The following is a 26,573-nucleotide window of genomic DNA, read 5'->3' on the forward strand; positions in this document are numbered from 1 at the left end:
TAGGGAAAACAACTGCACAAAAGCCAGGAAAGCACCAGACGATTGGTGGTTGAGGAAGTGTTGGGGCCACTGGACATGTGCATGCCCCTCTGGGGAATCCCAGAGGGCCAGATTGGTACCCTCAGAGGTCCAGAGGTTCTGCACCCTTGCTTTACATATTCTCAGGGACAAATGCTGAAGGTGACTACAAGATTTTCAGATCCATGTAAATCTCTGGATTTTAGAGAACGATATTTTAAGACTCCCTTTTGATCCTGACACTGTATGTGAAGCAATTCAGCATTGGTGTGCAAAGTCATGCACTCGCGCACATCTTTTGAAAACATTATGAGCTTCCTACAGTTCTTCCATCATCAATATCTCTTTCCAAACCCAGGTCATCACCTGCAACCATGGAGCTAAATACTGATTTTTGACATGGGTTTCATGAAGAACACCAAATACTGCAGGACTTAAGGCAGCAATATGGTGATAACTTGAAAATGCTGTGCAATCTGTTGTTGCATAAAACGGTAGGAGGAGCCCTCCTCCGTTCATCTCACCCATGCCCTCTAATTATTTTGGGCTCCAAAAGTCTTGAGAAATGTCTGTAGGCCTGTAAAAGCTTTAGGCTGGAGAGTTGTCATTTGACTGCATTAGAGCTCCTGTGACAGACTGTTTTAATCTTTGTACACAGAAGAGAACATCAGATGGCCATTTGGCAGTGGATGCTGAAATTCTATTAAGGTTGTTGGAAGACAAAACTGATACTGTGTGTGTGTGTGTGCGCGTGCGCCCGTGCGTGCGCCCATGCGTGCATGTGCATTGTGTGCACAGGATGGAACAAGAAAAAACAGAACAGGTACCTGGAAAAGAATTTAAAAACAGGCAAATCCTCAAGGGTCACCTGAAGACTCTTCAAAGACAATCATAAAGGTCTAACGACAATATCAACAGCATAGGGAAAGAAGACAATAAACAGTATTCTGGTATACCATAAAAGTTCATGATGGATTCAGATAATCAAGTGAGGTTCATAACTCCTAAAATATTGTTATAAAGACGACTGGCATGAGCTTAGCTTCAATTTATAAGGCCCAAATCAGTGAGGATTGTGCTAAACCCATTCTTCTTTCAACAGGAGCCAGGCCTGTTTCAGCACTTATTCATGCAACTTCATGTGAATGACTACCTATAATACAGTGTTAGCTCTAGGGTAGAGTCCTATCCACAACACAAGCTCAGCTAAGATGGGATCACAACTGACAATATTTTGATTTCATAGCTCTTTTTAATGTCTTTGTATATTCAACTGGAGACCCCTGGTATATTCCCAGTAAAGGTAAGCAAAAAACCCACATCAGCCTTCTCCAGTCAGGTGACCTCTGGATGTTTTGGCCTTCACCTCCCATCAGCCCCAGGCACCATGGCCAAGGGTCAGTGATGAAGGAGTGAGAGTCCAAAACATTTGAAAGGCACCAAGTTGGGGAAGGCCACCAAACACAATACCAATGTCGTGGTTTAGCAAGGGCAGTGTGACCTTAATTTTCTTGCACATAGAGAGCATTCTGTTAAATTTGGCTTTATTCCACTCTCCCCAAACCCATCAGTGACTTAAATAATGTCTTCCATGATCTTTAATACACATTTTGGGGGGAAATGATTTCATAGTAACAGTTGATAGGATAGTGTGTAACCAATTCCTAGCGCCTCAAAAAAATTCTGCCTAATGATCAATCAGCCAGTCTACAGTGGAGCTGGCTGGCCAAGGTATCAGGCAGGGATTTTTCCTGCCTCGTCAACCTGAGATCGTTTTAACTGGCAATGACAGGGATTGAACCTGGGACTTCAGGCATGCATAGCATATGCTGTTGTACCACTGAGCTGTGGCCCATCTCATATGCAAATGTTCACAATAACGTTTCCAAACCACCACCACCCCCATGTGTTGCTTCAGAATTCAAAGGGATGTGCCACTCGATGTCACGCAAATTCCTGCAGGAAAGTGGAGTTTAAAACTGAGTGGAATTGGAATAGGCATGTGATTCACATGATGCACCCTGCTGCCTGATTGACAAAGGTCATGGATCAGCTCTTTGCTGCCCATATGAAAGAACATAATCACAATCTTTGATGATTTGCTGTTTGATCATTTCTAGACTAGTAAACCTGTTTGCTAAAATGTTCCCCAAACATGTGAACCATAAGAGAATTTTGCATATAGACTGGACTAAAATAGCACGTATTATTATGGCCAGAAAACAAGCACTTGCTTCTGTTTGTGCAGTGAGGACAGTCTGACATTTTACAACCATTGGAGACAACTTTGAAATGCTGCTTGTTTATTGTGTTGACCAAAGTTAATGAGATTACTTTGCCATTCATTTAATTTTGCCAGTCTTCGAGATGCCAGTGTTTTACTGGAATGAGTGGTGCAACTATAAATGCCGGAATTAAACCTTTTTAGAGCTTGTGCTCTTAAACAACATGCTGTGTCTTCCCAGGCTCCAACCTCAAACCATAAATCGCTTTAAGGACGCAACCGTTGTGGAGTTTTTGCCCATTTTTAGGCATGTTCCTTTGATTCGCAGAGTGCTTTTTGCACATGCACATAACCAGTAAAGAATGTGACTTAAGATTGCTTTACATTCCCAAATGTCAATAAGAATGAATTAGCAGTTAGGTTGTTTCAAGTGAATGGTAAGATTTCCTAAGAAACCAAGGTTATTTCTTACCATCCAAAGGTTTTAAAGAAGCAAACAAATGAGCCACTCAGCAGGGAAATGTGGGTATAGAACCACTGGAGAATGTGGAATGCTCTGCATGTGCAAAGGTTCTTCAGATGATCTCCCTTCTGAGAACCACTCCCTAGGCTACCTAACAGGTTGCTCCCAAGTGTTGAGGGGCCTTGAATAAACAGCTTCCAATATCCTTGAGATGCATGAGTAACCGTGAACAGGAAAAAAAACCAGGAGGAAATCCAGGTGCATATTCTGGCCATAACAGAGTGAAGAACAATAAAAGATAAAAGGAAAAAAGCACCATATTGAAAATGTTATTTTAAAAAACAGAGTACCAATAAGAACCGTCATTCAAGGAAGACTTCTTGGAATAAGGCTGTTTTCAGGAGGCACTGGAAACAACACAGTGTTAGTGCCTACCTGACCTCCAGAGGCAGGGAGTTCCATAGAAAAGGGGCCGCCACACTGAAGGCTGTTCTTCAGGTGGACTCTAATTGGCCATATGTCCATGTGGAACCATAGAATCATGGAATAGTAGGGTTGGAAGGGGCCTACAAGGCCATTGAGTCCAACCCCCTGCTCATTGCAGGAATCCAAGTCAGAGCATCCCTGACAGATGGCTGTCCAGCCTCGTCTTGAACACCTCCAGCGTGGGAGAGCCCACCACCTCCCTAGGTCATTGGTTCCATTGTCATATTGCTCTAACAGTCAGGAAGTTTTTCCTGATGTTCATCTGGAATCTGGCTTCCTGTAACTTGAGCCCATTATTCCGTGTCCTGCACTCTGGGATGATCAAGAAGAGATCCTCGCCTTCTTCTCTGTGACAACCTTTCAAGTACTTGAAGAGTGCTATTCCCCTCAGTCTTCTCTTCTCAAGGCTAAACATGCCCAGTTCTTTGAGTCTCTCTTCATAGGGCTTTGTTTCCAGTCCCCTGATCATCTTTGTTGCCCTCCTCTGAACCCTCTCCAGTTTGTCTGCATCCTTCTTAAAGTGTGGTGCCCAGAACTGGACATAGTACTCCAGATGAGGCCTAACCAGTGCTGAGTAGAGAGGAACTAGGACTTCCTGGGATTTGGAAGCTATGCTTCTATGAATGCAGCCCAAAATAGCATTGGTCTTTTTTGCAGCCACATCACATTGTTGGCTCACATTCAGCTTGTGATCAACAACAATTCCAAGATCTTTCTCGCTTGTAGTGTTGTTGAGCCACATATCCCCCATCTTGTAACTGTGCATTTGGTTTCTTTTTCCGAGGTGCAGAACTTGGCATTTATCCCTATTAAATGTCATTCTGTTGTTTTCTGCCCAGCGCTCCAGTCTATCCAGATCACTTTGAATTTTGTTTCTTTCTTCCAAAGTATTAGCTATCCCGCCCAATTTTGTGTCATCTACAAATTTGATCAGCATTCCCTGCACCTCCTCCTCCAAGTCACTACCACATCCAGTGTTGTACGAACAGGACCGTTCCCATCCTCTCCTCATCCTCTGTGGCCCCCTCAACCCTCCATCTGATCCAGGGAATCCTCCAACCCTCCAGAGAAGATTGGGAGTGCAGAGGGAGGGCGTATACAGCGGAGAGGGAAAATCCACTCCACTGACAGATAGATGTGTATTCCATCACCGGAATGACACAACTGGATTTCACCCAATGTAGTTCTGTCTCCATTAATAAATAGAATACCAATGAGGTAGTAGATGTAATTCTTTTTAGATACTGGATTTTGATTCAGTATCCCCCCTCCCCCCCAGTCATTCCAGCACTTAGTGTAGTCTTAGGTGCTTTACAAATAGTAGAGAATTAAATTATATATGTTGAAGTAATGCTTAATGATATATTGATGCTACACAGGAAAAAAAAGAGTTAAAACTTAGTACAAGCACTCCCTGACACTTCCAGATCTGTTTTTACTAAGTATTAATATATAGTACGTAATACATAGTACATAACAAAAATGTACTAACCGCATGCACTGAGCATGTCTATGTGAGAAGTACTGAGACCAGCTATGTGAGAAGTACTGGTGCAACTGCTATAGAAACAGCAAACCAAAGGGATCCCCCAGAAGAATTTGTGGTGGGGACCAGAACAACATACCCAGAAGGCATTTGGACTCTCAACAAACAGCTAAACACAGAAAGCTGTACTCGCCCATCACTCTACCTGAGGTGGAGGACCAGGGTTGTGGTTACCTATCTCACCCCTATGCTTACCTGACATCTGCACATCAAAAGCCAGGCTGTTTTGATTGGGTATCAGGTTAAGCCTTTAGTCTTCCAGCAATTACTGGAAGGATGTTTTCACTGAAACAATGTGAAGGGAAATATTTGTCACTGTACCCTCATAGCTAGAATTTTGGTTGCGAACCTTAAATGTATATGATTTTATTCTACTTTGTTCCCCCATTTCAGAAACCTTTCTCGCAACAAATCCCAAATTTCATTCCAAAATGTCAAATTCGAACTTATGCCTGTGCTTGATTCGAGGGAGTTCACTGATATCGGAATTCAACCATTTCTAATCCATAGTAACTGTGAAATTTGGAATTTGTGCAACTTTTTCCCATTTCAGTGCTGTCTGTTATTGGCTGCTCTGCAGTCTTTAAAGCACCACATACTTTTTTTAAAGTCTTTTTTATTATCTTTTAAAGAATTACCTAGATAACCCACACTTTGGGGCAATGAACTGTGTGATGAGATATCGGTGGTAAAGCACAAGGAAAAAAAGGCTCTAGAAACTACAAGTAATAATTTTTCTCTCTATCTTGGAAGCTGCAATGAATGAAGCATTTACTCCCTGATTTTAAGGGGGTGGGGACCATCTTGAGATAAATTTACGTAGAAGAGGCTATTTGAGATTCACATGACGATTTCATGTGGGAATCTTTCAAAATAAGTTGCAGCAAGAAAGAGTTAAAGCCATCTGCCCCAAAGCATTGTGTAAAACACATACAATGTTGGGGAAATAAGCCAATTATGTGTGCTTCACAGGAGGTGGGGGACTGACCTTTGTGTATAATTAGTTCTTTTATTTAAAGCAAAGATTTTGAATAGAATAACTAATTAGCTGTCATAACTGGCAAATTGAAGATTTTAGCCAGATCCCTTATGGGATGTGGGAGAACTACTTCTTCTCCACACAGTACATTCATGCGCTTTCTTAATTAGGCTTGCTTTTAGTTCTGTGCTATGGTAATGAGGAATGCGGTTTCTGCACTTAACAGAGCCCCCTCTAACAAGGCATAAAATACAGGTGGAACTAAACTGCCTTCAGCTACTGTTGCTTTAATGTGAATCTTCCTTCCTTCCTTTTCTTTTTAAATCTACATAGATAGATTTTGATGTTATCGAGAGCGAAGGAGATCGTGGCGATCTCAACTATGCGTTCAGCTCTGGACTCATTTCTATAAACCACAAGAAGGCCTGGGAGCCTGGAGGCGTATTTCATTAGCTAGCAGTCCCTCATAACTCTTTCAGACCAATTAACCTTTAGAGTTACGTTAAAGAAATTAGACAGTGAATTTCCATGTTTTCAGATATGATCAGTAACCCTCTTCTAGAGCAGATCACACCCTAGTGTTTGCACCAATGTCTGAGGACCTATCTATACGGGTAGTCAATGCAGACAAACACCCAGTCCGCATGTGTTCCGTCCTTGGAACGTTTTCGGCCTCCAGAAATGAAAGGCTATGCAAAATGCCCTGCCTTTTAAAAGATCGCCTGCCTTTTAACAGATCCTTTGATAAGCCATAAAACAACTTAAAACGAAATCGGGGAGGAGAGGAAGCATTAAGCAGGCCCTAGTGGTGGTGTTCGGACCGAAATAATCTTGCCATGGAAAGGCCTGGGCTGATTAAAGCTAGTTTGTCATTCTTGGAACAGTGGTAAAGTCTAGCTTACCCAATACAATAACAGCCTGTTTAGACACCCTTGTAAATTTCAGTATGACCAGAGGAGGTGTCTATAATTTTTTAATGTACTCTGGAGCCGTGAACGCTCAGAACAGGCTTTGTTTTGTATTTACCAGCAGCAAGTCTATTAAATTGAAAGTGCAAGAGGAAAAAAAGGACTGGTGGCCAAAAAACAGAAGAGCTTCATCCACTTTTTCTAAGAAAAGGTATACCCAGCTGCTAGCAACAGATGGACAGAGAGCATGGAACCCACATTATTCTCCAATAAGTAAATCAACCTTTTCTGTGTAATAAGTCTTGATCACATATTTAAGCAAGTAAGTATCAGTTTGTTACTGCAAGTACATTGTTTCACTTCTAGTATTGCCTTATTCAGCCCATGTGGAATTGTACCTCTGGCAGGTTGTTTATTTCTTTTTGATAAAACACCACGTAACACATAACGGCAGGCGATAAATTTTTTTTTCTCCCAGGCTTATGGCTTTGGATTACTACCAAGAGTGGAGGAATCAAAATCTTCCATTTTAAAGGAAACATGAGGCTTCCAAATTCAGATATTCTGAATGCCCAGGACATTGGGAAGTATCCATTTCGATATGACCTCTAATGCAGATCATGTTGCACTGGTGGAAGCAACCTCTCATACAATGCCAGTAGCGTTTGCTGGTGCAACAGGCTTCCCCAGAAAACCCATCATGATGCCAGCAATTGCTATCAGCATTGCACGAGAGGTCACTTACACAAGTGCATCATCATTAGTGTTAGTGGTCGTGTCAGATTGAGTACTGACCAGTATCTGCAGTGTAAACTTCCACTGGTTTCATTGTCACTTTTTACCCCAGGGAGCCCTGGCAGGGCAGCACTTAATTTTCTTGAAAAAGAGATGCCAGGGCTTTAGTCTGCTGGAAACACCATATTCTGATCTGCAAACCCCTCCCTTCAATCCCTGGTGGGTGGGGACTCTTTATAGTTACTCATTGGTAAAGGAAATACACTCTGCACATGCTCAAGGATATTTATGGTTATGTCTTAGGTTCCATAGTTAAGCCATGGTACTGAAAAGAGAGGCTGAGGCTGAGCCTTGGCACAAATTAAGCCCTGAACCCAGAGGACTCCATTGGGACATGGGCAGGGATCTCTAACAGACTCATCTATACATGTTTCAGGATTGGGGGTGGACTGATAATTCAATTGCTATAAAATCAGTATAATATCCATAGGTCATCACTGTATCTCGGGTGTGGGTGGAAGGTAGATCAGGTAGGAAGTAGCTCTCTGGATGATTTTCAGTAGGTCAGCAAGGGTTTCTGACTGCCAATTATCTAACAATAGCAATAACTGAAAAGCTTTCACCCCACCCACCAATTAGGGAAAAGTAGGAGTAGATTTGCGTGTACATGAAAGGACTTGTGGGCATGGTTGTAGTAGTGATCACAAATTCCTGGCTAAGCATGTGCTCAGGGGCACCACGGTTATTTTTTCCTGTATATTGTCAGAAATGGATCGGCCTTTCCCTTCGCAATCAACACCACAGTAGACAAAGCTTCAGGCGAATACGACTTTACTTTGCTAGAGACCAGCCTCTCTACAAATGCAGATTCAAGGAAACTCTCAGACTGCCCCCAGGCTCTAAACAACTAATGAGCAATCTCTAAGCAGAGGAGATGAACCAGAGGGTAGAGAAAGTTGCTGGCAGTTTGGCTATGAACCTCCCGGCCAAGCTAACTTTGCAGTGATGCCCCATCCTTAGGGTGGCTCCCTCCTACATTGGCTTCCAAGAGTGGCTGTCTGGGCAGAGCATCTGAGTCCTGCCTCTATCTTTTCCTGCTTAGCTTTGTGACACACCCTCAAGTCATGCTCCTCTTCCTCCTCCTCCTCAGAAACTTGCTTTCCCACAGTGGAGGGAGGGGGCAGGGACTGAGCCTGGGCCTTCTGTTTGTCAAGGCTTCTGGAGGAATCCCTCCCAGCAACTAGGCACTCTAGGGAGGGTCCCCATGCTTTGATCTAACAGTTCTAACTCTGACTCAGAATCATAGCTGTCAGACATCTGAAAGGGCTGGGACTCATCCCTGACAATATCTGCCCTTCTGCGCTTCCATTTTGCACCCTGGGGTCTGGTTGGTAGGTGTCAGGGTTCTGGTAAAAAGCTAGGTCCTGTAAGCTTGAAGTCTGCCCACCTGGGCTGTGTCTACCTTGCAAGGGCTTTGGGGAAGACAGAATGTTGCTGAAGGTGGAAAGATGACTGCAATCTTTATATTGCCATGCTTAATTTTTTTTCTGTTCTGTTTCTCGCTAAGGGCCCCTTTAAATGTTAACAACATTCTTGACTGTAAAGCAATTTCATGTTGGAATGAGCACTCATTCTGTGTATTGTTATGTGTAATTGCTACATTTCATTATGCACACACATGGGTGGGAAGCAGCCATTTGCTGAGGCGTCTCGGCCTAGTACGTATACACAGCAACATACGTGCATATATGTTGATTGCGCATGTGATTATCGATGTGCTGGTGGCTTGCTAATTCCTGCACAGAAGTGCGTTCCCTGTTGGAATTTTGTGGCGCTGGAAATTGCCCTAGGAAAAAAAAGCACTGGTGATTTTACAGGCACTGTTTTGAGTCATCTCACCAGAGTGCTGGGACTGTAAAGTTACTACGCCGCAGAGACACCTGTTCTCTCATTGTTTGCAGCACAAATCCATGGTGATCGATTTAATTCTGGCAGTTTTGAAATTTGCTCCTCACCTCCCTTCCCATATCAACTTGCCGGCTAATTACAGCTTCAACTTTTCTGCACTCCTATTTGTTCCATATCCAAATTGGTTAGGGTGCCGGAGAGGAAAGCCTTCCAGACCAAAATGTAATTTCAAAAAACTGAACCTGGCTGGCACAGGTTGACCTTGCTCGTTATTATCTGAGTGGGGAATAGCAGCTTTGAACATCATATGATCTCTGAAAAGGTAGCTTTTTTTCATTAGAAAGCCCCTGCTGAAGTCTGACCAGATGTGTGTGTGTGTTTTTATCTTGCAAAGATAACTGCAAAAAGATCTTTTTCTACGAATAACTAGAAGGGAAAAAAACCCAGAAAATGTCCCTCTTTTACCTGTCTCATGAGCCTCTCTAAAGACCATTGTGTCTCTAAAATAGATGGTAAAGAATCCAAATTGTTTTTGTCTGCCAGGTATATATGAGGCAAGAAACCTGGCTATGACCAGTTTTCAAATTTCTTAAAAGCATTCCTTAAATTGTTCAAATTCGTTTTTTGATTTGTACTCAAAGGAGACTCTCTCCGTTATGGATTAATGTCTTTATTACCTTTAAGTGGGAAAAGGAGAAAGTGAATGCAATGTCTGAATCTTGTGCCAGTCGCACTTTATATAAAAGTCATGCTTAAGGTGTGATGTCTCCTGGGGGGAAAACTACTGCTATTTTATGTTCAGTCACAATTTATGGCTGTCGAAAATTGTCTATCGTCTAACACAGCCTTTGCCAACCTGGTGCCCTCAAATAGCTGGACTACAACTCCCACCATCCCCAGCTAGCATGGCCAATCACATGCTGGATGGGAGTGATGGGAGTTGTAGTCCAACCCATCTGGAGGGAACCAGATTAGCGAAGGCTGGTTTAACATTAAGCCGTGTGTGTGTTTCAGGGCAAGGGGACCAAACAAAATAACTGTAGTCATAATCCTTACCTAGTTCAGCCTTCCCCAACCTGGTGCCCTCCAGATGTGTTGGACTACAACTTCCAGCATCCCCCAGACATCACCAAGTTGAGGAAGGCTGAACTAGTTTAATGCCATCCACATCCTATGTTTCTCCATTGTCTGGACTAGAATATCTCTCATATATTCTTTCATGGTCACAAAGATAGAAATGCAATGCCTATTTTTAAATAAATGAGTTGGCTTATGGTTTCTTCCATCCATCAGAAAAGATGGGAATGTAACTGGATGGGAACTTAGAGCATTTCTACATGAGGCATTTATTATGCGCTCATGATTCCTCACAGTACATTGCGTGTGCTTTACACAAAGTCATCCTCCAGGGCCCCTCCTGTTCTTTGCAACCATTTCTGCAGGTTTTTTAAAATCAAGGAAAGTCTGGTATTAACTGGAAATGGCGGAATAAAATCCCAATGTAGTTGTGCAGTTCCACTATACCACGTCACCACCTAGTGGTTGTGTAATGGAATATACAGAAAGGCAGAGAAAGAAAAAACTTCTGTAAAGAGGCTATCTTAATCCGACAAAGACTCCAGAAGCATAACCCTCAGTAAAGTGGCAAGTTAAAAGCTTCATGTAGAAAAGCCCTTAGTTATACCTAGGTGCTGGTGGAACCATACTAATGCCTGTTCCATGTTCCTCCTCCCATCAATCCATGTGTGGGATAACCAGGCCAGGAAAGAACCATTTTTATCTCTGGAGGAGGGAGGTATTATGCTTTCTGTCTTCTCATGGACCATTTTGACTCTTAGAGACTTCAATGACTGCTCAAGGCAGCACTGGCAATTTGTTTTAGCCAGGCTGTCAGGTGTGTGTAATTAGGTGCCATCATTTCCCTTTTCATTTCCAAGCATAGCTAATAGAACCAAATGTTTCCAGTAGAGTTTCTATTCAAGAAATTTTTTTTTTCTGCTACAGGAAATTTGTTGACATCTTGAAATGAGCTTTTATTCCAGATAAATTGTCACAATGCTGATTCATTTGGGAGGAATGGAGGAAGTCCTCCAAAGTGAGTTTCAAACAGGATTGGGGGGAAACGGTTTCTATAATGAAGCTATTTGGGGCATCAAAAATTGACGCCTCATACCAAAACTATTTACACGAGTGCTTATTTCATCTTTCCTTCCCCAAACAGAAAATTGGTTAAAATGTCTATTCCTCCAAAAAGAGAGAGAGAGAGAGAGAGATTATATTTTGGCAAAAGTAACAAAAGGGGAGTGAACCTGCTTGGGAAGTCAAACCTAAGATCTTCCATGTACGAGCCACACATCTGATGGCCTAGAAGAGCTTTCCCCAACCTGCCCTCCAGATGTTTTGGGCTTCAACTGCTGTCTGCCTCAGCCAACATGGCCAATGGTCAGGAATGCTGAGAACTGTAGTTCAGAATACCTGGAGGGTGCCAGCTTGGGGAAGACTGGCCTAGAAGAACAGGCCTTAATAACTTTAACACCTGCAGCATAACAGGGCCAGAGTTAGGGCAGAAGTATATGTTACCCCCACCTCCCCCAGAATAAGTCTGCTGCTCCTGAAAGGAGAATTCTCCCCCTCTGTGATGTAGTTCAGCCCAGTGGAGACTGGTGGCTGCAATTGGGGGGGGGGGTGTCTGTAGATCCATTCTGTATTTCAGTCAGAACCAGCCAGAACTCTAAAGGAACTGTCCAAGATGCTGAACCCATTTGGGGGGTTAGTGTTCAGCACTTTGGATGGCTCCTTTAGAGTTCTGGCTAGTTCTGACTGAAACCTGGAATGGATGCACAGCCCCACCAAAATCGGAGCCACCAGCCTCCACTGATTCAGCCAGTATGGTGTCGTGGTTAGAGTGTTAAACTAGGATCCAAATGTTTAGTTTGGTCCTGGGTTGACCCAGATTCCCATTTCCCTGTAGCTCTGAAGCCCACTGTGTGACCTAGAGCCAGTTGCTGTCTCTTTCTCAGCCTAACGTACCTCAGTTGTGAGGAGAAAGTGGGGTGGAGGGAGACCCAAGTACAATACCCTGAGTTTTTTGGAAGAATGGTGGGATAGAAATGTAACACATCAATAAAACATACCTCATGTCCTGGAGTCATGCTGCCCTTACTCCACAGCTTTCTCAGGGGAGGGCAATTTCTCACTGTACCCATGCCAGATCTCAAGCTGAACTATACATTACAGCTGGGAAGCCACAGAACAATACTTTTGGGATGGATGGCTCCGCTCTTAGGTTTGGAGAAGTGTGGAGAATCTTACCCTATCCCAACGTAACACTCAGTGACCCTACGGCATATTCTTACTGTGTTTTATTTATTGGACTGGATTTAAATGTCATAAAGTCTGAATCTTCTCAGTGAGTTGTGCTAGGCTGACCTTGGGTTCAACTTTGAGGGGTAAGAAAGTCTTTGTTCTGTTTACATGGATACTTTTGCGTGTATGTCAAGGGACAGACTCTGGAGTGGTGCATCAGAAATTCTGGTAGTACTGATGTAAACAATAGAAAATGGATGCTCTTTATCCCATCCCAAACCCTGTATCAGCAATTTCCATCACTCTTGGTTTCATGCAGACATTCTTAGAGTTGGAAGACACCCAGTAGGCCCTCTAATTGAAGACCATACTCAATGAGAAATGGACTGTTGGTTTTATTAGGTAAACTAAAATTATTGAATATCACAGTAAATGCAGTAATGCAAATGCAAATGGACTCCTGAGTCCTTTCCAAGCAGATTGAATTGAAAACAACTCCTATTGATTTCAGTGGAACTTTTAAACTAATTTACTTGGGATCACGCTTAAATATACATGGCCAAAGTCATCCATAAGCAGTCAGTGGCAGTATTGTGCAAGAGATGAGTGATGGGCTCAGTTAAGGGAGAGTTGGGTTCAACTCCCTATACAGCCATGAAGCTGACTGGATGGCCTTGGGAAAAGTCCAATGTGCTTGGGCCTAACCTTCTTCACAGGAAGGGCAGGATACAACCATGACAAATCATTCGTGGATCTGGCCGCAGTGATGATCCATACCTTAATCACCTCCCATTTGAATTACTGTCATGTAGGGCTGCCCTTGAAAAGTCTACAGCTAGTGCAAAATGCAGCAGCTAGATTGTTGTCTGGTGTGTGTATTACAGACCCTATAACACTGTTCTTGAGCCAACTTCACTGGTTTCCACTTTGTTTCCAAGCCTAATTCAAGGGGCTGGTTCTTACCCATACACACAGTCGTAAAAGGCTTGGGGCCAGGAATTCAAATTCCTGTTTGAACTTGCCCTGAATTTACAATCATCATCAGAGGCCCTGTGATATATCCTACCACCTAGAGAGGTTAGGTTGGTGGCTATACGAAACAGGGTCTTTTCTATAGCAGCACCCCAATTTTGCAATTCTCCCTAGGGAGGCCAGATTAGCCTTCTTGTTATCATCTTTTAGTTGTGTAGTGAAGACTGTGTTGTTCAGTCGACCTTTTAAACCATGCGTAACATGGTATTCTGATTTTAATTTTAAGGAATTTCTCCACCCCTTTTTTTTAGTATTTTTAATATATTAATTTTTATTTTGTTTTACTGCTGTTGTTTTATTTTAAATGTCTACATCTCCTTGAACACCCATTAGGTGGAGGGAGAGTTGATAAGCATTTCAAATAAATTAAAAATAAAAAGCAGGGAACTAGGTGGGGCAGACCTTCTGTAATATCTATCCATGCATCCATATATTTTGAATCATTGACATATTCTGAGTGGCACTATTGATTGTGTGGCTTCTTTTGAGAACAGAGTTGTGTTTTTACTTGCTCATATGAGTTTGGTAAGCCTTTTTTTTTTAAGATGTCAAAAGTTTGCTGGCATTAACACTGAAAGTGGATTTTGTGACTCCAGCAGGCTCAGGGAGGAGGGCTCTTTAAGCCTCAAGGGTTTTTTGAATGTTACTTGACCTGTCTCCATAGTACAAAGACCATTTTGATAACGAATGGATCAATACCTCCCTGTTTGTCTTGAAGTGTCTTAAGTGCTGTTGTTGTCCGCTTGCAGTTCTGACAAAGCAATTATTACTGTAAGAGTAGTAGGTTTTATGTGTTGAGCATTTGCTACCCTCGGGTCACCCTTGCTTTTAAGGAAAGCAGAAAATGTCACTTGCTATAGTGGCATTAACTAGAACCACTATGGCTGAGGGTCTGTTAATAATTCCATTATGTATTTTTTTTCCTGCTTTGGTCTAAAAACTACGTGCTTCAACTTGGCAAGAGAGTTTTCCTTTCACTGGGATGTTAGCAACCATTTTCCAGCTTTCTTCATCCTAGGCCAAAGATGTGTGTTGGAGCTGAGTTTGTTTTCAATATAAGGATGCACCAGACCCATTTGAGTGTGTGTGTGTGTGTGTGTGTGTGTGTGTGTAATCTATATGATAGATAGATAGATAGATAGATAGATAGATAGATAGATAGGAAGGAAGGAAGGAAGGAAGGAAGGAAGGAAAGAAAGAAAGAAAGAAAGAAAGAAAGAAAGAAAGAAAGAAAGAAGGATGGATGGATGGATGGATGGAGTACATCTGAGCCATTTAGGAAGTTAATTATTCCTATTTAAAATGTGTGTTCATTTATTGCCCCATAACCACCACTGGTGCAATATTCCTTGAATCCTTTATTCACATGCTTCAGAACAAATCCAAGAAAGTATTCCAAAATGATAGGCAAGACAGCCTGTCTCATATAGCACTGGAGTTGGGGGAACTCTGTAGAACCTAAATACTGAGAAGTAGAAATGAAGACTATTACTTGAAATCACCACAGTCTGCATATCAGGCAACTGACACACTTATTGCTACACAGATAACTGGAGGTCAGATAATTGCATTACAGTTCCTTACGGTCTCACTGGCCAGGCTTTAGCATCACTGTTTGAATTTTCTCTTGTATCCTGTATTCATGGGCTTTGTATCCTGTATTTGGGGTCACCCAGGAAAAAGAGAGCAGTATTCAGAATGTGTATAATGCCCATGCAGTACCTTTTCTGATGCCATATTGAGAGGAATATTACTTTATCAAGCTATACTACATCCAGAAGCAACTTCAAGCATTGACACCACTTGACCATGATGGGTGCAGCCAGGATTGGTATGCCAGGCAATTGATCAGTTGAATATTCTCAATTGGCCAGTGGCCATCTATTATTTGACCACAGTCAAGTATCATCAAATATTCTTTGAAGCCATGATGCATGAAGAATTGGCTTTCTTCTTCTTAGCACAACTGCCTTGATTTAAAAAAAAATGCTCTTATTTTCTTTTATTTTCATCTTTTAAAAAATGAAGTACCTGTAGGCTGTTCCAGGATAAAAGCCAAAGGAAAGAACAACAGTAAAGGAGAGAGGAATGCTATGGACCCTGGGAGAATGCCCCAGGGAACATAGAATTGTGTCCCCCACTCAAGGCTGTAGACACTGTTTCGACATCAGGAGGGGGACTCTTAAGTTCTGATTCCCTGCCCCCTTGCAGCCACCATGGAAAGAACCTGCGCCGGCTAATTCCTGAGGTCGCAAAGGTGGCCTTGGAGAGAGAGAAAAAGGAGTTCCAGTGGGCAGGGAGTGGAGAGGAGAGGAGAGGAGAGGCCAGGATATGAGAAATCCTATGTCCTCTCCAGTCCCGGCCCAGCCTTCAGCAGCACGCCATCTCTAGACAGAGCTCAGATGCCCGTCTAGAGGAAAATGTCATACAAGGAGGACAGGAGGTGAAAGTTGCCTCTATCACTCCTCCTGCCCCGCTGGCAGCAGCCTGGCAGGGCACTGGATACACGGAGGTCTCTGAAATTGGAGGCTTCCTTCTATGGGGAGCACAATCCTACTCTTATTCACATGTATAGAAACCTTACCTTATGTTCTGTCTTTCTTGGCTGAGCTGCTCAACTGAAAGGCCTTGAGTTACAAAGTTCAGAGAAACCTTACCTTACATTGTTAAATTATTATTATTATTATTCATAATCAAGAACTCAGTACAATCAGGATTCTCAGTCCCATGGATTGCTGGAGTGCCTGTGTGCACAAGCACGCATTTTCACATGTCTTGCCAAATGTACAGGCAACAAGAGCAGAGCCAATGGGGTGCATGATATCAGGGGCAAGGCAGAAGATGGGGTCCCGCTCCTCCCTCCATGTGGAGACTAAATACATGGAGTCTAACATGAATAAGTCCTCTATATGTGTTTGTTCATTTATTCTCTCTTTTAAAATCTCACTTTTCAGACAAATCTTGGCTCCCAAAACAGCTCACATCAATTTAAAAGGTGGCGGAGGGGGGGCTGTCCTCAGGCTTAAAAATTAAAAAGACTGGACACAAAGGCAGGAGAGTGGAGGGAAAAGGTATGTGTGTGTGGGGGGGAAGTAGTCTGACAATGCTAGAACTAAATGGTGAGTTGTAAACAAGCTTTATATCCAATCGGAACCAGATTAATCTTCCCTTGCTGGTGGTCTTTCTTGGATAGAGATGCTGCAGCTGCCCCAGTGGCCCTTGTTCCTCTGGTTGGTGGCTGTGGCGAGAGCATGCCACCCCTTGCTTCTGCAGTCCCAGGGCAACTGGTAATTGGAGGTTTCGGGATTGTTCTTTCTGACAGGGAGCAGGGAAGCAAGCTCCCTGAAGCTGCTCCTTCTGTGGCCAGTGGACAGGCTGGGCTGCCCCTTGGTTACATTCTTGGCGATGACATGGCAACATTCTTCTTAAGAGGCTGCAACCTCCCAGTGGCCGTTGGTCCTCTGGCCGATAGCAGAGGCCAGGGTGCACTTACCTCTATTTCCTTATACCTTTGGGGGGTGTTGGCCCTCCCAAAAGTTGCCATAAGTTGCTCATATACTAATTGGCAAAAACTGAGGGCTGTCTTATATGTACAAAGCTATTACGATACCTGTCTTCTAGAATACATGTTTTTCCCAACAATAAGGCTTTTGATCAGTAAAGCCAGCTGGAATTGTGACCAAGTTTGGGCACAGGAATTAGTATAGGGATCCATTTATTTTGCAGAGCAGAGAGGTTCACTAAAGCAAAATCTGTAGTAATAAAGCTAGGGATGTCAGAGAATTCTGCCACGGATCTCAGTGAGGCCGAATGCCAGTGCATTCGGCCCGCTGAAATCCGTGGTGGATCGATGTCCCCCCACCCCCCGCCCTGCGAAATGGGCCCGGAACGGAGCACCTACCTGCTGCCGTCCGCGCTGACTTGCCAATGGCAGCCGCATCTGCGGCCGCCATTCGCTTCTTCCATGTAGCCATGATAGGCTACGTAAATACTTTACGTAGCCATTTGCATCCCTGCAGAAGCCGTGATAGGCTACGTAAGTATTTACGTAGCCTATCACGGCAAAACTAAGGGAACGCAAATGGCGGCGGCTACAGCGGCCACCATTTGCGTTCCCCCCGTTTTTTTTGCCGTTTTAGCCTACGTATATTTACGTAGGCTAAAACGGCAAAAAAAAAGGGAATGCAAATGGCAGCCGCCGTAGCCGCCGCCACTTGCGTTCACTGTGTTTTATGTGTGTTTTTGCCGTGATAAGCTACGTAAATATTTACGTAGCCTATCACGGCAAAATACAGGGACGCAAATGGCAGCAGCTACGGCAGCCGCCATTTGCGTCCCTGCAGGATGCCCAGCGGCCGGGTGTCCGGCTGCGGGCAGCCCCGACCGGCAGCTCCGCGGAATGTCCATGGAGCGGAGCCGGCCGGAGAGAATTTGGGGGGGGGGGACAGATCGCCTCCCCTGCACCGCGAATGTCACCCTTCGAAAAGGTAAGTGACTTTCGTACATCCCTAAATAAAGCCAGTTTTATTAGGGGGGAAATGAATTGCCATAGCCCTTCAACTCATCACGGTGCTCTGATCAGGTTCTCTGCTCACTTTGCAAAAAAGACCATCTAGAAAGTTTGCTTACAAAACCAAGAGCCGTCCAGCTGCGTTCTGTACTTGGGATTTATGGGGCTCCTATTCCAAGGATTCCTGGCACTATTCTCATGGACGTGTTTTTTGTGTGTTGTTGTTCACAGGCGTGCCAATGTTATCTGTGCAACCGAAAGGGAAGCAAAAGGGCTGTGCTGGCTGCAACCGTAAGATCAAGGACAGATACCTCCTGAAGGCCTTGGATAAATACTGGCATGAGGATTGCCTGAAGTGCGCCTGCTGCGACTGTCGCCTGGGAGAGGTTGGGTCAACACTTTACACAAAGGCAAATCTCATTCTCTGCCGCAGAGATTACCTGAGGTAAATGTAGGTTTGTGCCACACGCCCTGCCTATAATCATCTCACTCAGCTACCACCTTTCTCTTTCTTCTGTTTAAACTCTCCCCCAGATTTAAATCTGTTTAAGATCTCTTCCTTCTGTTTCAAATCTAGGGATGTACGAAACACTTACCTGGTTTCGTCCAGGGACATCCGTGGGGGGGGGGGGGAGGCGCTCTGTCCCTCCCCCCCAAATCCTCGATGGGGGGGAGGCGATCCATTCCTCCCCCCCCCCGGAATCCTGCCTGGCCGGCTCCATTCCGCATCCAGGCCGCTGAGCTGCCGCCCGGGCCAACCCGCACCGGGGCCTCCAGCCACTGCCAGGCTTCTGCGGACGCAAATGGCGTCCCGAGTAGGGGACGCCATTTGCATCCCTGTGGTAGCCTGTGATCGGCTACATAAATATTTACATAGCCTATGACGGCTAAAGCGGGAACGCAAATGGCATCCCCTATGCCATGTGCGTTCCTGCTTTAGCCGTCATAGGCTACGTAAATTTTTACGTAGCCTATCACGGAGAAAACGCGAATGCAAATGGCGTAGGGGATGCCATTTGCGTCCCTGCCTTAGCCGTGATAGGCTACGTAAATATTTACATAGCCTATCACGGGCTACCATAGGGCCGCAAATAGCGTCCCCTACTCAGGACGCCATTTGCATCCGCAGCATCCCGGCAGCAGCCGGAGCTGCCGCAGCCGTTTCGTGGGGCTTTCGCAGGGTGGTGGGGTGGGTTGCTCTGTTCCGCCACGGATTCCAGGGGGCCGAATTCACTGGAATTCAGCCCCCCTGGGATCCGTGGCGGAATTCGCTAACATCCCTGTTCAAATCTGCTTACATGTACAGAGAAGACACACCCAGATGCGAGCCCAAAGTCACTCACATCTAGCATTGGTTCTGGACATACTCAGGGCCAAACCAGATGAAACATTAAAGGCAAGAAAGCATTTAACGTGTCTATTTTTTTGGTTGGGTCAACACTTTACACAAAGGCAAATCTCATTCTCTGCTGCAGAGATTACCTGAGGTAAATGTAGGTTCGTGCCACACGTCCTGCCTATAATCATCTCACTCAGCTACCACCTTTCTCTTTCTTCTGTTTCAAATATGTTTAAAATCTCCCCCAGATTTAAAATCTGTTTAAGATCTCTTTCTTCTGTTTCAAATCCACTTACATGTACATAGAAGACACACCCAGATGCGAGCCCAAAGTCATTCACATCTAGCATTAGTTCTGGACATACTCAGGGCCAAACCAGATGAAACATTAAAGGCAAAAATGCATTTAACGTCTATTTTTTTTTGTTATTTACATAGCAGCCACAGGGGGATCAGGACTATAGGATAGTCCTTTATTCCTGGGCCACTGTCCCAACAAAAATTGGCCTCCTGCTATCCCCACCCCCACCCCCCAGGAGGGAAGCTGCTATTGACAGCAGTTCCCTCCTGGGGAACAGTTTCTGTTTGGGGGGAAATAGCTTAAGGGGCCATTTTGGTTAGGACCACAACATGGAGAGAAACTCCCACATCCCCAAACTGCTATTTAAATAACAACAGATGCATTAAATGCATTCATGCCTGATTAGATGTTGTTAGGAAGTGTCTGACTGAGAGCAAACTTACATATTTATAGGAATCTGAGATCAGTGAAAGAGAGCTTCTTAGCGGAGATTATTTGTTATTTTATCCAAAGGGGCAATACCCTCCATTTCTAATGTCAGTAGTCTAGCCAGAAAATTACTTAGTGGACGGGCCTGCCTTTGTAACAACACTGCACTTGAACGATAAAAGAGCTGGCCAGTTCCAATTGGACAAACCATTGTGCAAACAAGCTTAATGTATATTGGTGAACAAAAGATAAGACTTCACCTGTTCAGGTTTCCCAGCAGGGTGATGAAGCATAAATGCTCTAGGGAGCACTGTTGAGTTACAACAAAATATCCATGTTTGTCACAGGAGCACAGCAGAATAAGATGAAAACTCCATATGTTTACTCAAGGCACCAGAAGGGACAGAATTAATCTGCATGTGCCACGTTTTGCTGATTTACACCAGCTTCTTTCTGCCATTCAAGAACAGCATGAATCTTACAATTTTTATTGGGGATCTGGAGTGGCAGGGAAGTGTGGAACGGATGGGAGGGTTTCTTGGTGGACGATACAGTAACACAAAGAAAGATGTGAAAGTTGTCCACAGTGAAATGATCACACTGAAAAGGTATGATGGCATTTTCAAGCTGGTGAAAAATGGAGTTCCCCACCTCCAGTCGTACAATACATTTTGTCACCTCTGGGTTCTATGACTTTATTCTGTAGACAAGGCCATAGTCATGAAGGGAGAGACTACGTGTTACAGACATTTGTGTGTAGGGACCCCAATGCTGGCTTTTAAACAGAAACACAGAGAGAGACTAGCGGTGGGGGAGGAGTGATTAATCTTTTCTTTGCTCCAGAATCCAGATTGCCCCCTCATGAGTGACTTTTTCTCCTGTAGGGGTCAAAATGTTTACTTGCATATAACAAAAGCAACTAAGGGTGGTGGCTCCTTTGCATGTGTTTTCAGGTATTCAGTTAGATCCAGAAACTGCCTCCTGTGAAGGCATCTTCCATCCACAGGAGGCTTCTCCTCCAGCAAAAGAATCCCAGTGTGGAGGGGCCGTACCACAGTGGTAGAGCTCCTGCTTTGCATGCAGAAGGTCCCAGGTTCAGTCCCTGGCATCTTCAGGTGGGGCTGGAAAACCTCCTGCCTGAACTTCTGGAGAGCCGCTGCCAATCAGCGTTGACAATACCAGGCTAGATGGACCAATGGTCTGTCTCAATTAGGGGTGGACGAAAGTCACTTACCTGTCGTCGAAGGACGTTTGCGGTGGGGGGGAGGCGCTTCGCTGGTCCCCCCGCGAAGTTCAGGCTGGGGGGGAGGCTTCCCGCCTCGCCCCGGCCGAAATTCAGGCCGGGGGGGAGGCTTCCTGCCTCGCCCGGCCGAAATTCAGGCCGGGGAGGAGGCGGCTCGCCTCGCCCGGCCGCGAACACGAAAGTTTTTTTTTAAAAAAAAAACGCCTCCTGATAGGCTACGTGACGATTCACGTAGCCTATCACGGCTAGATCTGCAAAGTCAGCCGTGACAAGCTACGTCAATCGTCACGTAGCCTATCACGGGTGACTTAAAAAAAAAAAGCGCGTACGCTAATGGCGGCCCCCATAGGGAGCCGCCATTCGCGTTCCTTATTTAGTCACTGTAGTCTACGTAAACATTTACGTAGACTACAGCGACTAAATAAGGAACGCGAATGGCGGCTCCCTATGGGGGCCGCCATTATCCGTACACTCTTTTTTTTCTTTTTTTTTTAAAGTCACCCGTGATAGGCTACGTGACGATTGACGTAGCCTATCACGGCTGACTTTGCAAATCTAGCCGTGATAGGCTACGTGAATCGTCACGTAGCCTATCAGGGGGCTTTTTTTTTTTTCTTTCATTGCAATGGCGGCAGCGGCAGCCGGTCAAAAGACCGGCTGCTGCTCCTGCCTCGCTCGAACACCTGCCGAACCGCCAGCCGGACCAGCCACAGGGAGGGACATTCGGTGAAGGTAAGTCCCGTCCCGGGGGGGGGGGAGGATTTCTCCCCGAAACTTGTTCGGGGGGCCGAACACGTTGGCGCTCGGCCCCCCGAAATTTCGGGGAGAAATTCTCCGCCATCCCTAGTCTCAATAGAAGGCAGCTTCCTATGTTCCATATTCCTAAAAATGGGAAAGATGCCACTGGGGACTGCAGTGGGAGTGGGAATCAGCAAAGATTGCCCCCCCTCTTTTCCACCAGTGGTAGCATCCTAAACATAATTCCACTCAGGCAATGCTCCCTCCAGTGGAAAACAAGCTGGATCCAACACAGTATGTATTTAACCTCTAACTAGCTGGATGAGGTTTGTTGTTTGTTTTTAGGAGAGAATCAATTTTTCTGTGAATTAGCAATTTCATTCTTTTTTTAAAACTGGTCTTCCTTCAACAGTGGACAATAGGTATGTTACATAATTATTTCAGGACTTGTATATAGCATACATAACTACAGTTTCTTCAAACAAAGTTGAATTATGCCCATTTTCTTAGCAGAAATCTTCCTTATATACAAGAACTCAGTATGTCCCTTTCCTAAGCAAAATACCATTTGTGTTTTCCTAGCAATGTTGTGTTAAATAGCTCACTAAGGGCGCAATCCTATCCAGATACGTGGCCGCCTCCAAACTCAGAGGCAACCACCTATCCAATGCAGAGCAGGAGAAGCACGGAGGGGATCATTCCCCCCGTGCTCCTCCCGCCCTGCATTTTCGGCTAGACAGCCGATTGCCACAGGAGGAGACTGCGGGAGGGCGGAGTGGGGGAGGAGGCTGCTGTACAACACATAGGATGTGTCATCCAGGCATATCTGCTCTCCCTGCCCCGGAACACCCCCAGACATGCCCCTTTTCGACTGCTGCTCCGTGCTCCTCTTGCAAACGCGGAGGATGTGGCTGTTCCGCGCTGCCTCCGAGGCAGTGTGGAAGTGGGGGAAGGTTGGTTCCCAGAAAACAAGATATCCTGTGGTCATCTAGCTGCTGTCTAGCAGCCATAGGATTGCTCCCTTAAGTTCTTAATACTTATTTTCATTAATATTACTGAAATCAATGGGACTGGCTTGGTTACCAGAGCTTCTGAAAATCTGTCCACTTAACTGGAATATCTGTACATGGATTGAATGGATGCCAGTAGCAGGTGCCACCTGCTTGATTGATTGGCAGAATTTCTGTGCCACTTGATGAAAGCAACTCAAAGCAGTCTACAAAGTCAAAATACATAAACCTCATATTGAAAAAAAAAAATACAACAGAATAAAAACCATTATAATACAATTCATTTTCAAAAATAAGTTCAATAATAAAAAATACTACTATTTGGTTTTCTTTTTCTTCTTAAGATAGGAGGTTACATGTCCAAATAATACAAACATACAAACAATAAGCAACAAAAATACTATAGGAGACATTCCAGATTTATGCTGGATCAACAGCGCTGGTGGAAGTGGACTTCCCCGCCTCCTCCTTCCTAAGGCAGCCTCCTGAAAATGTGACACAGAGAGCCAGGAGACCTGCTGAACATGTTGAGCTGTAGTGTGTGTTCAGGGGCCCCCAAAATTGGGCAGAAGGACCTTCCACGAGCAGAAGGCAGAATCCACTGTCATAAAGCATACTCAAGGCATTTATAGTTTAAGGGCATAATCCTATGCACGTTTAGACAGAAAAAGGGCCTACAACTCCCAGAATGCCATAGCTAGCCTACAACTCCCATGGCTGGCTGGGGCATGCTGGGAGTTGTAGGCCCTTTTTCTGTCTAAACGTGCTTAGGACTGTAGCCTAAAAGGCTTTGCGTTGCTTCCAGATGCAATGTGCATAGGTTGGATAATAATGTGGCCATTTTAAATAGCACTAGTATCTGACACCACTTTCCCATTCCAAAACTGCAGTTTTGCACCTCAGCAGCATTCACATGGATCAAGCCTATGACATAACTGGATAAACATTTGCCAAGAATGTTTTAGATACAGTGAATCCTGCTCAGTAGGGTGGCTTTTATTAGGTGGGCTTGAATGGTCTTTCAAGCTCTCTTATGAAGGACTTCCTGCCTCAAGAAATTTGCTGTGTAAATGTAGGATAACCCTTGTGGATTTTTTTTTTTTTAATTACTGGGGAAGAAAAACTTCCAAATACCTTTTGGAAACGGTTCCCCAGTTACCAGTGTGCTGCGGGGGCTGCTGCCCCTGACCCATAGGCTTGGACTGCTGTAGCTAAAGAGACATCCTGTGTAAGTGGAAGAGGGCTGCCCAGCAGGACCAGCTCTGCCACGCAGAATGAGGCAGTCATCTCAGGTGGCAGATGCTGGGAGGCAGAAGCAAGGTGTTGGAGGAGGGAGCTGGGTGTCACACAGCCTGCCTCGTGCCACCTGTGCTGCCTTCAGGTGCAGTGGAGGATGCTGTCCCATCGCCAGTGTTGAAGAGAGATTCAACTCCCAATCCAGCTGGCTTTTGTACAAGGAATGGAAGAAGTCTCCAGCTTGTGTTTTGCCTCAGACAGCAAAATAGCTTGGGCTGGCTCTGCTGCCCAGCTTGGACCCTCTTACTATTCCAAATGCATTAACACACACACACACTCTATGGCCCTTACTACTGCAGAATGCCCACATGGCTTTACATCAGAGCTGGGGGAATTCAGGACCTCTCTGTCCTTTCAGATGGCACGCAAGGGGCCACAGACAGAAGCTGATCTACTAGCTGTTGCACCTGCACGGGGTGAAGCTATGAAGTGAGGTCTGATTCCAGCTCTAGATCAAGGAAACAAATGGTTCCTTTACATCCATGCTGGGATATTGTGTTTTGGATCTTCTTCATCACCAGCTCAGTATAGGGTTAGGCTGTTAATATTCTTGTCTGTTTCCAGAGAGAAATTATTATCACCGATTTGGGAACAAAGTACAGCCTTGACATATTAAAAGAAAACCTTTTTCCCCTCGTTTTAAATCAAATTTCAAAGATGTCCCCAGAGCTCACCTTCTGTATTATGGAACCATAGAGCTGCATGGAATTACAATGCCCTCTCTTCCAACACCCCAAGCTCAGGAAGACCATCCATCCAACAGCACCTTCTTTTCAAGAGACAAACATACATAGTTTCTGGTTCACGGTTTGGTCTGTTAGTAGCTATACTACACTGGCTCTCATCTTGGGTCAGCTTCGCACATTGCAAAGAAGCAGTCTGAGGAGCAGCACTAAAGTGGCTTATGCATCCTCTTTTTGTGTTTTCTGCATGAGGCAGGGCATGGACATTTCCCCTGCAGTGAGATATGTGATCTCTGCACATATCCAGAACATGCATGGTTCCTCTCCCTCCATTTGTGTATCATTTGCAAAGCTCTTCTTAGATATCAAATGGAATTATGGTTCTATATGCTTATTAGCTATGGTCCCACTACCCAGCAAAAGCTTGTCACAGTTGAGTCTCACTGAAATCAATGGGTCTTAAGTTAATCACAGCCAGGTCCCATTCCAGTAGTCACAAGTAGCTTTTCTAGGATTCTGCCCAGTGCCTTTCTGAATGTTATGAATAATTCTTTGAATAATCATATCGTTTCTCATAGGTGCCACTGAAAATAAATGTCTTGAATCTACTACCTAAACTTAGATTTATACAAACATCAATTTTATTTTTCCATATAAATGTTTTTTAAATACTTCTAGGTGAACCATGTAAACAAGCACCACAAACCATATCAAGGTTGTTGTTCAGGGACTTCGGTGTGATTTCAGCAAGGATGATGTTCCTTTCCTGCCTGTCTTGGTCCGCTTCAGTTCTGTTCATCTTGACTGTATTACTTTGTGTGTGTGTAGCTTATTACAATGAGAGGAGAGTCAGGAATAGCAGAGAAGGTGCACATCCCCTTATGCTGACGATACCTCTAATTGTTGATCATCATATTATTGGAACAGCATATGCCTAGTAGAGCTTGTTTCACTCAGTATGGAAATGGAAGGACATCATAGGAAATTAAAGGTTGCATTCTTAAGTTTGACAGTTAGATCTTAGCAGGCAAATAGGCTAATTGAGATGCAATTTCAAAGTCTTTGCCCCAAGCTACCATTGATACTGAGAAATGAAGGAAGGAAGGAAGGAAGGAAGGAAGGAAGGAAGGAAGGAACTAGAAAGCACAAGGCAGCTCAACTGTTCAGTTTCATAAGCAGTTTATCATGTGTGAAGGTCTAATAGTTGTGGCCACCGGCACTCCTGGTACTTCTATTCAGCAAACCAAAAAAAAGGATCTGGTGTGACAGGTCTTGATCTTAATGAAGATACACATTGTATTCCATATTTATGATGGGGATTGATCAAGAATAGACAATTAATCAAGAACAGCATAGCCAATAGTGAGGGATAATGGGACTTGCAGTCCAACAATATCTGGAGGGAAGGTAACAAATGTA

The 26,573-nt window shown here is 44.5% G+C and overlaps 1 protein-coding gene across 5 annotated transcripts in view; it reads left to right on the plus strand.

Annotated features, from left to right (window-relative positions):
* The window catches only part of LMO1 (LIM domain only 1), a 142,061-nt gene that overhangs the window by 77,516 nt on the left and 37,972 nt on the right, over nucleotides 1-26,573 (plus strand). For all 5 annotated transcript variants that reach the window (XM_084828418.1, XM_084828390.1, XM_084828410.1 and 2 more), the window contains exon 2: nucleotides 18,347-18,560. In XM_084828418.1, the coding sequence (XP_084684544.1) occupies nucleotides 18,355-18,560 (206 nt within the window). In that variant the 5' untranslated portion in view covers nucleotides 18,347-18,354. The remainder of the gene's footprint in view (nucleotides 1-18,346; nucleotides 18,561-26,573) is intronic.

Source organism: Heloderma suspectum, chromosome 1, assembly GCF_057233095.1.
Source record: "Heloderma suspectum isolate Gila_16-S chromosome 1, 16-S_ref, whole genome shotgun sequence".
Lineage (NCBI taxonomy): Eukaryota > Metazoa > Chordata > Lepidosauria > Squamata > Helodermatidae > Heloderma > Heloderma suspectum.